The sequence below is a fragment of the Haplochromis burtoni genome, unplaced genomic scaffold (genome assembly GCF_018398535.1).
Source record: "Haplochromis burtoni strain Fernald_Lab_line unplaced genomic scaffold, NCSU_Asbu1 Contig_325, whole genome shotgun sequence".
In the NCBI taxonomy this organism is placed as follows: domain Eukaryota; kingdom Metazoa; phylum Chordata; class Actinopteri; order Cichliformes; family Cichlidae; genus Haplochromis; species Haplochromis burtoni.
This window is the reverse complement of record NW_024582686.1, coordinates 219,523-233,398: the sequence shown is the minus strand read 5'-3', so window position 1 is coordinate 233,398 and position 13,876 is coordinate 219,523. Positions and strand designations below refer to the sequence as shown.

Below are 13,876 nucleotides of genomic sequence, written 5' to 3'. Positions count from 1 at the left end.
TCAAAAGTGTAATAAATATGCTTTATAATAACATGTCAGCATTATTCCAAAGTGTGCCTGTACATCAGCAAGTGTAAATGTTTCTTTTCCATTCAATATTTAGTATATGCAACTGCAGCTCTCACCTTGCAGTTTGCCATATGCTACCAAAGAGCCGCTAAAAGTGACTCCACCGATGTAGGCTCCAAGATACGCAACTATCTTGGTGAGGTTGGCTGCAGGGTCTGTCGCGAAGTGTGGGTACTCAATCATGTATTCAGCCACACAGGTGAGCACAGCAGCCAAGCCAACCAAACTGTGGAAAGCAGCCACCAGCTGGGGCAAGTCACTGATCTGGATCTTCTTAGCAATGGCCAGGCCTAGAGAGAAGGAGAGATAAGAAGTAAATAAAGTTTAGTGGCCCCGAAAGACCCACACACAAATAACATGCAAATCACAAGCACATGCACATGCACTCAGGACTGCTGGGAAGTGGGCCCATCTAAAGAGCCAGGTGTTGCTGATGAGGCTTGCTTGGGGAAATTCCGTGTGTGTGAGTTGGTCTACACTTTCTGTACATGTGCGTGTGTGAAATACATTCCCGTATCTGGGGTTAAAAAGAAAAACAGCATTATTGTCTGTGTGGATAGTTTAGTCTGGGTTTCAGCTTTGTGGCTGGAACAATTAGCATTTAAATGATCAAACAATCCTCAAAGAGAGAGAAAGTGAGTAATGTGTGATGCTGACCATTCTGACAGATCTGCTTTGTCTGGCAGAGATTTAGTCATGATGTAAATATCACTGCTCTTAACACACCTGCTAACCTAATGTAGCCAAGGCCAGAATACATGCAAACAATGCAAAAGCCGCATTCAATATATTTGAGTCAAGAGACATTCCTACTTCTGTGTAGGGGAGAAGGACAAGTCAATCTTTTAAAATCTATGCACAGCTGCAAGAAGGGAGTTTGTGAATCATTTGGAGTTACGATGATTTCAATCAACTTGAATACAACCTGACTAAGCTAATTAACACACAAATAGTTGTGCTTTTCATTGCTTAATTGAACACATTAAGTAGTTATGGTGGAAGCTGAAAAGAGTTAAACATTAACTCTTGAATTCAGCAACTTGTGGAACATCCTTTAACAATCGAGTATGTCCAGTAAGTGCTTTTGCAACATGCAGAATGCTGACGAGGAACAGTGGAGCCTTCCTTCATACAAAACTCCCGGGATGTCAAGATCAAAAAAATCCCTCTAAAGGTCATACCTCAGGATCTTAGCTGGATTAGAGTCAAACCTAATCAAAACCTGAATCTTGTTTCACTGTCTTCCAGCTCTTCTGGTGCTAATTAACTTGTGTGCTTGTTGCTTTGCATCAATACTGCTGCAACACCCAACCTCTCCCAATCTCAAGGTTATGGACTGCTGCCTTGACAAAGTTACTTCATACAATTTAGCTTCATTATTTCATTTAGATATATATCCATTATATTGTTGCAAGGTGTGTGTGTGTGTGTGTGTGTGTGTGTGTGTGTGTGTGTGTGTGTGTGTGTGTGTGTGTGTGTGTGTGTGTGTGTGAAGATGTCTGCAGGTGTTTTGCTGCTACCCTTGTGCTTACCTCTTTTTGGACTGAAACCTTGGGATGATCTTTGCAGTACGTCTAAAACAATTTGGCTCATTGTAGACTGATGAACATTCAGGTCCCTGTAGTTTTCTAGCCTTTCTCACTTCTTTTTACCTCAGTAATGCTTCTAAGATCTTGTGAAAGCTGTCGCAATCAAAGCATGTTAAATGCCAAGCAGGTTTTCCTTAAGAGGAGCAGACTTTGCATGCCTTTATTTACAGGAATGGCACCTCCTGCAGCCCACGCATCAAATCTCATGTCTTAAATCTGAACACCAGACATTAGTAGGTTTTAAGCTTGCAGTGTAATTTATTACTCACCATGTTAAATAAAGACAAATGTCTGTGTGTCATTGCTTTACTCAGACTGTTTTTATCTCCATTTGTGACTTAGATGAATATCAGACTGCATGTCATCAGTAATCAGTACTGAGATCCTGGTAATTTTAAAGTTTTTATTTGCAACTCTAAATGCAAACAGACTCACCAGCAGTGCCACCCACAGCCATGGCTGCACTCATTTGTGCCAGGAGCTCAGGACTTGGTTTGAGGGCACCCAGAGTGGCTGCAATCCCGCCTGCGACTCCCATCATACCTAAAGTGTTACCCAGACGGGCTGTGGTCTGGTTAGAAAGGCCAGCCAGGGCACCAACGCAGCACAAGCCTGAGCCTAAGTACATCATCTGGTCAGGGAAAGAGCGAGAATGGAAAAGAAGGGTGGACAAGGATTAAGGAACCACAGGATGAAAAAGAAAAGAAAAAAAAAGAAAAGTCCAAGTGATTTTACTTAGAGTTCCTGCACAACATCTGTGGAATCAAAGAATACATTTTGGAGGTCTCAAGGATTTTTATATAGTCATGAGCTGTTTTGCATCAATGCACATGGATAAAGAAAATAGCTTCAGTGAGAAAACATGAAAACACTTTAACTAACGAACACAACTTAAATGTCCTCTTTCACCTGTTCAATGTTATATCCAGACTGCAGGGCAGCAGCGTAGCCTCCGACGAAGACACCACCAGGAAGCAAATAGAGGTAGTTGTACTCTGGGGGATCAGTGGGACGTTTGAACATGTCCAACATCTTCTTAGTCACCAGAAAACCACCTGATGAGGAAATGAAGACACTTATATTGACAACTGCTAAGTCAATTAAAATGAACAAAATAATCATTTATACAGAAAAACACAAAAAACTTTAACTAAAAACAAGAAGAAGAAGAAGAAAAAGAGTAAAAATAGTTGACGCACCTGAAAAACAGTTTCTACATTTTTAGACTAACAGGTGTTTTAAAGGCCATAGCTAAAATTTGTTGCCAAGCCCAATAACCAATGTTAGGAATTTAATGAGTCTACTTTATGTCAGGGTAAATATTTCAAGTAGAAAACCCCAAAAGTGTCAAACCGGGAGCAGACAGTGTCTTACTGCTTTACAGGACAAGATCACATTACTGCATGTATGCCTCCCTTTTCCCCTCTGGCATGACTGTAGCCACGTGCATACACATGCACTAATACACAGAGGGGTGAATCGGAGGTTAGCATCTGTTTCTGTCCCGTACATGTAATTTTAGTCACATAATGTCCCATTTAAAACATGTACTAATAATCGACTATTATTCCAGACCAGACTGGGTCAATACAGTTACATATTTGGACAGAGACAACTTTCTTTTTTCTAATTTTGGGTTCTGTACGTTACCACAATGAATTTTAAATGAAACAACTCAGATGCAGTTTGAGTGTAGACTTTAAGCTTGAATTCAGTGGGTTGAACAAAAAGATTGCATAAAATGTGAGGAACTGAAGTGTTTTTTAAGCCTAATCCCTTCATTTTAGGCGCTCAAATGTAATTGGACAAATTAAATAACTGAAAATAAAATGTTCGTTTCTAATACTTGGTTGAAAACCTTTTGCTGGCAATAACAGCCTGAAGTCTTGAACTCATGGACATCACCAGATGCTGGGTTTCCTCGTTTGTAATGCTCTTCCAGGCCTTTCCTGCTGTTTGTTTGTGGGCCTCTATCCAACGTTTAGTCTTCAACAAGTGAAATGCACGCTCAACTGGGTTAAGATCACGTGACTGACTTGGTCAATCAAAAATATTCCACTTCTTGCTCAAATAAACTCTTGGATTGCTTTGGCTGTATGTTTTGGTCACTGTCCATCTGTATTATGGAACGCTGTTCAATCAATTTTAGTGCATTTAGCGGGATTTGAGCAGACAGTATGCCTCTGAACGCCTCAGAATTCATTCGGCTGCGTCTGTCCTGTGTCACATCATCACTAAACACTAGTGTCCCAGTGCCACTGGCAGCCATGCACGCCCAAGCCATCACACTGCCTCTGCTGTGTTTTACAGGCGATGTGGTTGCTTTGGATCATGAGCTGTTCCAGGCCTTCTCCCACACTTTGTTCTTGCCATTGTTCTGGTAGAGGTTGATCTTGGTTTCATCCTTCCAAAGAATGTTTTTCCAGAACTGCTGGGGATTTTTTTGTTTTGTTTTTTTGCATCGTCCAGTCAAACTTCTCTATTCTTGAGACTTGTGAGTGGCTTGCACCTTGCAGTGAACCCTCTGTATTTATGTAGACTTAGATATCGATACGCCTACCTCCTGGAGAGTGTCGTTCATTTTTTGTCCTACACCTCTTGAACGTAGATACCCTCATATGAAAACTGAGAGTGTACACATCATATCCATGTCCATTATATAACTATAATTGGAATATGTTTCAGTAAACAGGTTTTTAAAAAAAACAAAAACAAAAAGCAACTTGTTTCAGTGCCCAAATATATATGGATCTAACTGTATATTAATATGGAGGAATGTCTGTGTATGGGCTGAGCCAGTATTGGTTTCTTTTTGGGGGTAATTCTTAACCAAAAATGGGGCTAGTGGCACTATATTTGGAAAGCTTGCAAGAAAAACAGCCTATAAACAAGATTAAGAGTTTACACTCATGCTGGAAGAGTTGTGCTTGAACTCATTCAGACAGCATAATATTGATTTACTGTGTCAGATTAAGCAATAACAGAGTTATGAAATTCTGATAAACACTGCTTATCTTACTTCATTTAGCACCTCACCATGATAACATCTGCTAAATACTGTGCTGGGAATGCTGCCGGTAACCAAAGAATGTACATACAACATTTTTAGCCTGTTATTTTCAGTAAAAAATGAGGTATTTCACAAGACCAGTAAAAACTTTGACCCGTTAATAAAGTTAAGAAAAAGGGCAACTAGCTGTTAAAAAAGCTCATCGTGCTATCACGTGATAGCAAACAAATTAAATACTCAAAATGTTAAAACATCAATTATACAATCTTTAAAATGTCAAAATGCTTTTGCTTCGCTTACATGACTACATTTAATGGCCACTTTGTTAGGTACATCTTGCTAATACTTGGTTGGTCCTTAATTCCTTGGTCCACAGATTCAACGAGGTGCTGGAAAGATTCCTCAGAGATTTTAGTCCATGTTGACATGACATCATCACACAGTTGCTCTCTATGGAGGCCATTTGAGTACAGTGAACCAATTTTCTTGTTCAAGACACCAGTTTGAGCTTTTTTATACTCACTAGACCAGGCAACGTTTTTCCAATTGTCAGTTGTCCAATTTTGATTAGCCTGTGTTAAGTGTGGCCTCAGCTTCCTGTTTCTTAGCTGACAGGAGTGACACCTAGTGTGATCTTCTGCAGCTATAGCCCATATGTTTCAAGATATGACGTGCTGTTCATTCTTGATACTTTTCCGCGTACTTTGGTTGTAACAAGTAGTTATTTACTACTAATACTTACTTGCTACTTGCTTCTATTACTGTAATTTGCTTTTAGTGAGCAGTAAAACAGGTATACGTAATAAACTGGCCAATTAGTTGATATTAGCTTTAAAGAGGCATTTGAATATTTGACTTATCAGCAAGAAAGTGCCTGTTGAACATGCAGATATCAGAATCCCAGTTTTGCATGTTTTTGGTTTTATTTTTTCAGTTCGGTAGCTTAGAAAAACGTAGCTCTGGGTTTTTTACCCTTCTTGCAGTGCAACCACCACACTGGAGCTTTCAGGCATTTTTCAGATTTTTGCTAACAGATGGAATTGATAAGGCAGCATGTTCACATTTTACATAGACCTAATTGCGCTCTGTCTTTATTGTGTTTGTCCGTTTCCATGGCGTGTTAAGTTTGTTCCCATGGGGTTATGGTAATGTGGTATACTGCTATGAAATATGTCTGAGGAACCCAACTCAAAGGGAACATTAAAAAAATAACTGGTAGGTATGTCAATGAAGGCTGTGGTATTTCAGAAGAAAGAGCAAAGTTAAGTGAAAGCGCTAAAAAGTGGTTTGTACAGTGATGCATTTGAAAGCAATGATTGATCTGTGGTAAGATTCCACTTAATGCCCTCTGCATCTCTAACACTCAACTGACGCATCAGTATATTTTAACAAACAAACCAAATGTATCTGTTATGCAAGTCAACTGTTTATTTGCTTGCATCAAAGTCTGTCCTGGTGTCTAGCAGTGAGCTAATAGGAGAAATTAAAACTAAATCATGGCTCAGCCCTGGAGGAACACTCTGTTTTTCCCAGGACTATTACAGAGCGATGAGTATTATAATGACTCCAGGAACAGTTTGTCATTATAATGGAAATTATTGAGGCTAATAGCAGGAATGGATGTGTGTGGTCCGAGCGAGAGCCACCGACTCTGGGCTGAGCAGGTGGGCAGAGAGGGCAGCTGCAAAACTTGGGTTTGAAATGATGTTATTGCACAATCAATATTAAACACCTCAATCTTCAGCCCAAGATGATATATTATTGGCTCTGGGTTGCTGTAACTGGCAGGGGTTACCGTGAGGTGTCTGTGTTAGGGTGACTCACCAGCAATGTTGACCGAAGAGATGAAGGCAGCGAGCACAGCCAGTGTCTCAGCAGTTGAAGTTGGGACGTAGCCCCCTCCCATCAGGGACAGACCACCCACAGCCGTCAGACCTGTAGACCGCAGACATTTCAGTATTCATGAACCTACGCTTTCATAATACAGTGGGGGGGGTTCAAAAATTTGGTGAAGATGTCACAAAAACAGCACAGAACTTCAAAACATGAATTCAGTTGTCGAAAAAATAAAAAGTTAATCTTGACACTTATTAGATTTGGTTTAATCAGACAGTTTCCTCGGAATACTGTTTGTTTTCCAGATAGGAAAAAGATACGGAGATAAAAAAAATGGATGGAAAGGAAAAGAGTGTGTGCGTTTTTACCAAAAGAGACTCAGGAAACCTCGATAACATCAGTCCTGTAATGATTTACAGGCAGTAGGATGCAATGCACAACTACCATTGGAGCCTGCATTCACATGGGCTTGTGACTGTGTGCTATTTTGGTTGACTAACAGGTAGTGTGTGTGTGTTTGTGTGTTTGAAGTCAACAGTGTTAGATTGGACTTTCAAATGAGGAAAAAAGGAAGTCTGACCTCCTTTTTTCTCAGACAAAATGCAGCTTTATAAACACGCCTGTATGTCGGCTTCAACTTTTAAAGCTGCCAAACACTCTTTCGCCACTTGTATTTATGTAAATACAACCTCATTTTAAATTAGCTGTCGCAAATAGAAACCACTGTTGCAGGATAACCTGGAGCATTAATACTTTAAAGTTGGTTTTTAATCACCCCACAGAAACCAGCAAAAAATGAGTCAGGGTGCCACTAATCAATCTTCTTTTAATAATGATTAATGTTACACTCTCATGAACAAAGTGACCGTATGCAGTCTGTATACATCTCACACAAACTGAATCCATGTTCTGTATTTACGTATGTAACCTAGTGATGATCCCTGTAACTGTCCACATTTTCCAACCACGCTGATCCAGTCAGTTTTCCATTAATTTGCTTACTACAGCATTCTGCAAACAGCCAGCCTCGACACTGGTCGTTGATAACAATCATCTGTCAAGTCAGCGGTCTTCTGCATGAATGTGGTTGCGTGTGCTGAACTAGACCGACAGATACTAATACAATGTAAGCAAGTCAAATTTGAATACTGAGGTTTTAACAAGCAACAGTTAGATAATACATTGAAGTTGGTACTATTTAAATTTAACAACCAAATAGTTTTTAACTTTTTTATACCACATGCAAATTTCTTGAGATGCAAGTATATACGTCCAGTAGGTTTGTTACATTTTTCTTTGGCTTTCACCTCTTTTAACTAACAGCCTTTTTTAACTGTATTTTCTTTTCTTTTTTTATATCTAAAAATGTCCTTAGAATTCCAACTTTGCTTTAAATTTGATAACAAACAAACTTTTAGCTTTTAAGTTGCAGCGTATTAAGCATGGCCTTGATTATTTCAAGCTTATTCTTCAAGTTTCCTTCCCTCTTTCTACTTTTTTTTAGGTCACATACTCATTTTAATGTTTATTGTCCTTTTGTTTGCCATATAGATGGGTATCTGTTATGGTTAAATGGTTAAATAAAATTACCAGGTGGGCCCACTTCCTAAATGTAATCTGAATGGGATTTTTTTTGCATTTTCTCAGGGGAGGTTTTTTGTGTGTGTTGTTTTTGTTTTACCTACAGATAATGTCAACATATATATGTTGATGTTAGAAGCCTTGACGTCTCAACAAAGAGTTACATTAGGGCACTACGGTCTTTACTTCTTTCTGCTCCTGATCAATGAATAATGTGTGCAAATGCAACCTGACTGAAAAAAGCAAAACAAAAAAACAAACAAAAGCAATGTTGCCACTTGTCAACAGGAACTGAGCTGCACAATAAAAAAAAAGTCCATGCTGTAATTAGTCATGGCAAGAATGTGCCCCTCCTTAAGACTCCAGTATACCCGCCATGTTGGTCGCCTTGTGTGCCACTGTTATGATAAAACCACCATCTTTTTATGCTCGCCAATGACACACAAGCCGCTGCTGCAGTATTCACAGGAGAAACAAACAAGATGGGGTTAACAACGAGGATAAAAGTGCCATTAGGCCTGTTTTGGTTGGAGATTTCCTATTAAAAGGGAGTTCTTCATTCCCACCATCTCCAAGGGCTTGTGCATGTGACTGCTGGGGTTTTCTCTCTAATATAGAAAGCACCTTGAACTAATTGTTCTGAAATACTTCTAAATAAATAAAACTAAACTGGACCTACAGAATAAACTGATCAGTCACTAGGAGGACAGCAAATAACTAGTTAACTCCTTGCAACTAGTCACTAACAATGGAAAAAGGGGGGGAAATGAGAATTTGATTTTTTCTTTTTTAAAGAAAAGAAAACAGATGCAGTTACATCTTGTAGGTGGAGATCAAAGACATTCCTGTCCAACTTAATGAACGGATAAGCCCAAAAGCAAGCCAATAGGCATCAGTGGACACATGCAAACTGTAAGGTATCAACAGATGTCTGCACTGGGTGGCCTAACACCCTGTGTGTGTGTCTATGTATCAAACATTAGGTTTCAGGCAGTAAATCAGGGCTCTCAAGTAGATTAAAGCCTTATTATAAGTCACCAGATATGAAGATACATTTCAATGAGCCACTGGATGTGAAACCAGTATCTGAAGAATCTAAGATGACCCACCAGTCGGAGTCACTACTGGCTGTAACACAATAATGTCCTGAAAAGAATAAAACTGTCCTTCATTGCAACCCTAAATTCCAACATGATTCCCTAATGTCTGTAAGTTATTGTGTGTGTGTGTCTTTATGATGCCTGGCACAACAACAACAATTCTGCAGGTTTCACTGTTTCCATAACCACAGTCAGTGACAGAGGTTTTTAAAAAAGCCAGTGAGTCCCTGCCAAATATGAGAGGAAAAAAATACCTGGACAAAGAGGAAGGTGAGAGGGGAAAGGAGGTGAAGGGAGCAGACAAGATGGAAAGAAAAACAAAAAAACGTTTCGGGAAATCTATCAAGTTCTACCAATATTAAGCGACGAACCCCATGAACCCCATGTGCCTTTTCGAGCCATCTCATTTAAGACAGCACTGGACAAACTTCACAGAAGGGTAAATGATATATAGGTGTCGCTAATAAAATTTCAAAGAAAGTGAAAACTATCTCTTAGATATTACACTGCTTGGCTCTGCAGGCGAGCTCTGATGTCCGGCTGTGCACACGAGTAAACGAGCAAAAGACTTCCCTGACCCTCAGAGATCACCAACGGCGTGTTACTTCCTACCTCAGTGTGTAGCTGTGGAGTGATCAAAGCTGTGAGAACACACACGTACCATTTACCTCTCTAACCTCTTAACCCTTCTGTGTTAAGCAGCAGCCGCAATAAGAACTCGATCCTGAAAGTTTTAGAACGAAGGGCAAAAAGGCAACAGCAGGGTTACAGCAGCCAGCTGGGTGTGATCGATCAAAGATTAAGGTTAATGCTTATATATATATATATATTTTTTTTTTAATTAATGTATTGCTATTCTATATCTATATACCACGAGGTAGAGGATGTTGTGTTTCAGTAAATTCTACTCTGCTGGACAGTAAAGATGTACAGGTGTCAGTGGGGATTAATGACACTTGTGAGTACACATGATTAATAATTTTGGTTAAACAGCTTAAAGTCAAACTTTCAAAAAACTTCTTTTTTTATTAGTTAAAACATCCAGCGTCCAGTCAAGAAGTGCATAAAATTACCGGTTCGTGTGATTCAGACTGAATATGGGGGTTCGTCATGAATATTGATGTACAGACATCAATATTCATGTCTGTAATTACAATTATTCTTAGAAATGTAAACGTGATAAATGTGTATCACGCGGCTATAAATCAGGCACTGTGTGGATCTGTGATTTGTGCTTACACAGATGGGAGAAACGATGACTTCATTCATACTAGACAGAAAAATGACTTCCGTTATGGGAAGTTTAACTCACAAACTGTAATGAGACACAGTGCAAATAACTGACCTGAGATGGCGTTGGTGACAGACATGAGAGGAGAGTGCAAAGCAGGAGTGACTCCCCACACTGTGTGGTATCCCACGATGCCAGCCAGACCAAAGGTGGTGACCATCTGAGTGAAGGCAGCGTTGGGAGCTGACAGGCCCAGACCAAGCAGGGTGGCGATGCCTGGCACAGAGAGAAGAGAAGTTAAGGAAATAAAAGAAGTAGAGTACCGTAGCTCTGACTGCACAGCTGAAGGACACATTAAGAGTGAAATGCAAAATGTATGCCTACTGAGAAGCTCCTATTTATTATTCACAGAATTAGGTGGAGAAAGTGTTTTAAATGTGCTGGCTCTTTTTCCTGGAATATTCTATAGAAGGAGCTGAAACTGTCAGGACTGGTTTATGTTGGAGCTGAAGTCTAAGAAAACAGTTCTGTCTTCATTTTAATCTCAAATATACGTAACTGGAAAAATAAAGGGCGCATATGTGGTGGGCACTTGACCACCCATGTTGTCCTAATTCCCTTCACTTTAGCAGACAAGTTTATTTTATTACTTTGGCGACTATTCTTTTACACACTGAATGCACATCCATGATGATCTAAATGGCTGCAGATAAATGGGTATTTACAGGCAGTCCACACTGATTAAGAGGAGCTAACATCAGTAGTTGTGTGTTGGTGTTAAGTAGGAAACTACTCAAGCACCTAAACAATGTGTGAACCGCATCCACTACATGTGCTGCACTGACACAGAGGCACCATAGGAACACCTCACCACAGCTCTACTTCAAACCAACACTCAGCGTGATGCTGTTTTTACAATGCACACTTCCTGACACTAACAGGGTGCCGGTGTGTGCATCTGTAACCTGCCTCTGTCACTTCTCGCCTCCTGTACACATTCCAACTGTTAACAAAAAGCTGAAAGACCTCGACCTCCCCCAAGACCCTTTGATGACAGTTAAAATATATGAGAGTAAACTGTGTTAGAGAACACTTTAGTTGAATTACTCCACCCTAAATCTAAATTTAATGGTACACCCACAGTTATCTGCAACAACCAACCTCCAGTGTAAACCCCAGCACTGGTGAGTGTGGCCCTGAAAGGGGAAATCTGTGCAGCCTTCTCTGCCTCCAGTTCCTGGACGCTCTTCGTTTTAGGAGGCGCTGCGACGGGCACGTTGAGAGGCTGAGGAGCGGGGAACAGGTTCTTTCCTTTCTGGAGGTGACAAATAGAGAAACAAAAAGAGCAAACCATTTTTATGGCTCAGCTGGTGATGATCTTTGTCTGATTTAAAAAAAAAAAAAAAAAAAAAAACATGGTGCAAAGTTATGAATTTAATATATGACACTTATCATGAAAGCAGTCCAAGCAAAGACCTCACTGATGATGATAACAGGAGGCATCCCAGTAAGATGCCCAAGGCCAGCTTAACTGACTCCCTTCAATGTGGAGGGATAACAGCTCTACCCTGACCCCCTCACGAATGGTCAATCCTTACCCTTTTAACTGTTCAGATCAATGAGGCAAGCTAATGGACAGGTACAATAAAAAATTGCTGTGTTTCAGCAGCATTTGTAAGACCATTACTATATGAGTTAATTCATCTCTGAAATCTGCTCTTTTGAAGAAGTGAATAAGATTACAGACTAATATAAGCAAAATAATCTCTTATCTCTCTTTTCCTGTGCTAAAAAACATGGATTGAAGAAATCTGCAGCAGCTGTAGTGTGGTTTGCATACGGATATCCATATTGTAGTCAATATTTCAGCTGATTATTGCATTAACTTTGCTTAACCTAAAATTCTTAGAAGAATTCCATAAACAGGAGGTGAAAAATAAACTTGCTTGTAGCGTTGCTTGTAAATCATTAGACAAAGCAAAAATGAGAACCTCTGACTGCAATATTTAAATAACATAGAAATTAGAGTATATCATGTGGCATAAAGATTTAATTTGCCTTGGGGTTTGGTGTAATGAGAGGACACTGCTTCATTTGCAGCTCTATAGAGACTATGATGCAAGAAGAATGCATGCTAAGAGTGACATCTAGTGACTGAGACATGATCCTACAACATGTGCAGATGGATGGATGGATGGAAAGGACCAGTAAAGAACAGCTAGAAAATATTAGCTAAGGACAGCCAGAGAAAAGGCAGAAAATGTCCACCCAGCCAAAGATCACATTGGCGATACCAGCACGTTTGGCTTTGGACTGCACAAGACCTCATACCTCCATGACAACAGATCCTCTGACAACGTGATCCATGGTCCCATAGTCGAACTCGTCCTTGACATTAAAGTAAAAGTTCTCCTTGTCAGGGCTGATCGCCCGGATCAACTTGGTGATGTTGTTGGAATACAAAGTGCTGGACTGAGTTGGTAAACGGCTGGGTAGGTCTGTGTAGCCAACATGGGTCACGCCCTGTAACAAAAAAATTAATATTTAAAAAAATTAAACTAAGCCAATCAATTAAAGAAAACCAAACAAAAACTTCCTTTTGTTTAAGTGTGAGAACGTCTGAAGAGTGTATGCACTGACCTTGTATACAGACAGCTCTCCAGGTTCTGTGGTTTCAATGTTTCCACCTGCCTCAGCAGCCAGGTCCACCACCACCGAGCCATCTTTCATACTTTCTACCATTGGCTTGGTGATTAGGATGGGTGCTCGCCTACCTGCATTGTTAAAACAGAAAGACTAGGCTATTAATGCATCACTGGAAAGATGATTAAAATGTGCCCACATTTACAAAGTATCATATCACATCAGCCTCAATGGAACCTCAATCTCAAAGTATAACCCAGCAAGTAACTCATAGTCACTGCAGTTAAGCTTACTGTGCCCACACTACATTTAAAAATTGTTAAAACCAAAAGATTATTGGAGCTAATGGGCACTTTTCTAAGAGTTGAGATGAGAATACACATCTCAAATCCTATTTCAAATGGAGAGAAATCTCTTTATGCAACCTTGATGCTGAGGACAGGGCTCGTGGCCACAGCCAACATTCTTATTCTGCCTGACACTGCACTTCTCTGCATACCAGGGATAAGAGCAGTGCTGATGACAATGTCCACGTCCTGACACTGCTTAGCAAACAGCTTCATCTCTGCCTCTATAAACTCCTTAGACATTTCCTTGGCGTAGCCTCCCTGGCCTTCTCCTGACTCCTTAATGTCCACCTCCAGTGGTTCTGCACCCAGAGATTTAAACTGCTCCAAAGCTGCAGCTCTAGGAGAGAGGAAAATGAGAGGTTACTGGTAATTTCAAAATCTCAGATGAGAGCACATTACACGTGTGATAAAAACTGCAAAGATTAATATATTATTTAATGGAAAACTATTCGGTAACCATTTACTGA

At 40.1% G+C, this 13,876-nt stretch overlaps 1 protein-coding gene across 1 annotated transcript in view; it reads right to left on the bottom strand.

Moving 5' to 3' along the window:
* The window catches only part of nnt (nicotinamide nucleotide transhydrogenase), a 36,684-nt gene that overhangs the window by 14,647 nt on the left and 8,161 nt on the right, over positions 1-13,876 (bottom strand). The window contains exons 7-15 of the mRNA XM_005941813.2: positions 13,559-13,746; positions 13,057-13,190; positions 12,748-12,939; positions 11,578-11,731; positions 10,531-10,692; positions 6,493-6,603; positions 2,568-2,713; positions 2,094-2,289; positions 126-359 (exon numbers count right to left, since the gene is read on the bottom strand). Of these exons, the coding sequence (XP_005941875.1) occupies positions 126-359; positions 2,094-2,289; positions 2,568-2,713; positions 6,493-6,603; positions 10,531-10,692; positions 11,578-11,731; positions 12,748-12,939; positions 13,057-13,190; positions 13,559-13,746 (1,517 nt within the window). The remainder of the gene's footprint in view (positions 1-125; positions 360-2,093; positions 2,290-2,567; positions 2,714-6,492; positions 6,604-10,530; positions 10,693-11,577; positions 11,732-12,747; positions 12,940-13,056; positions 13,191-13,558; positions 13,747-13,876) is intronic.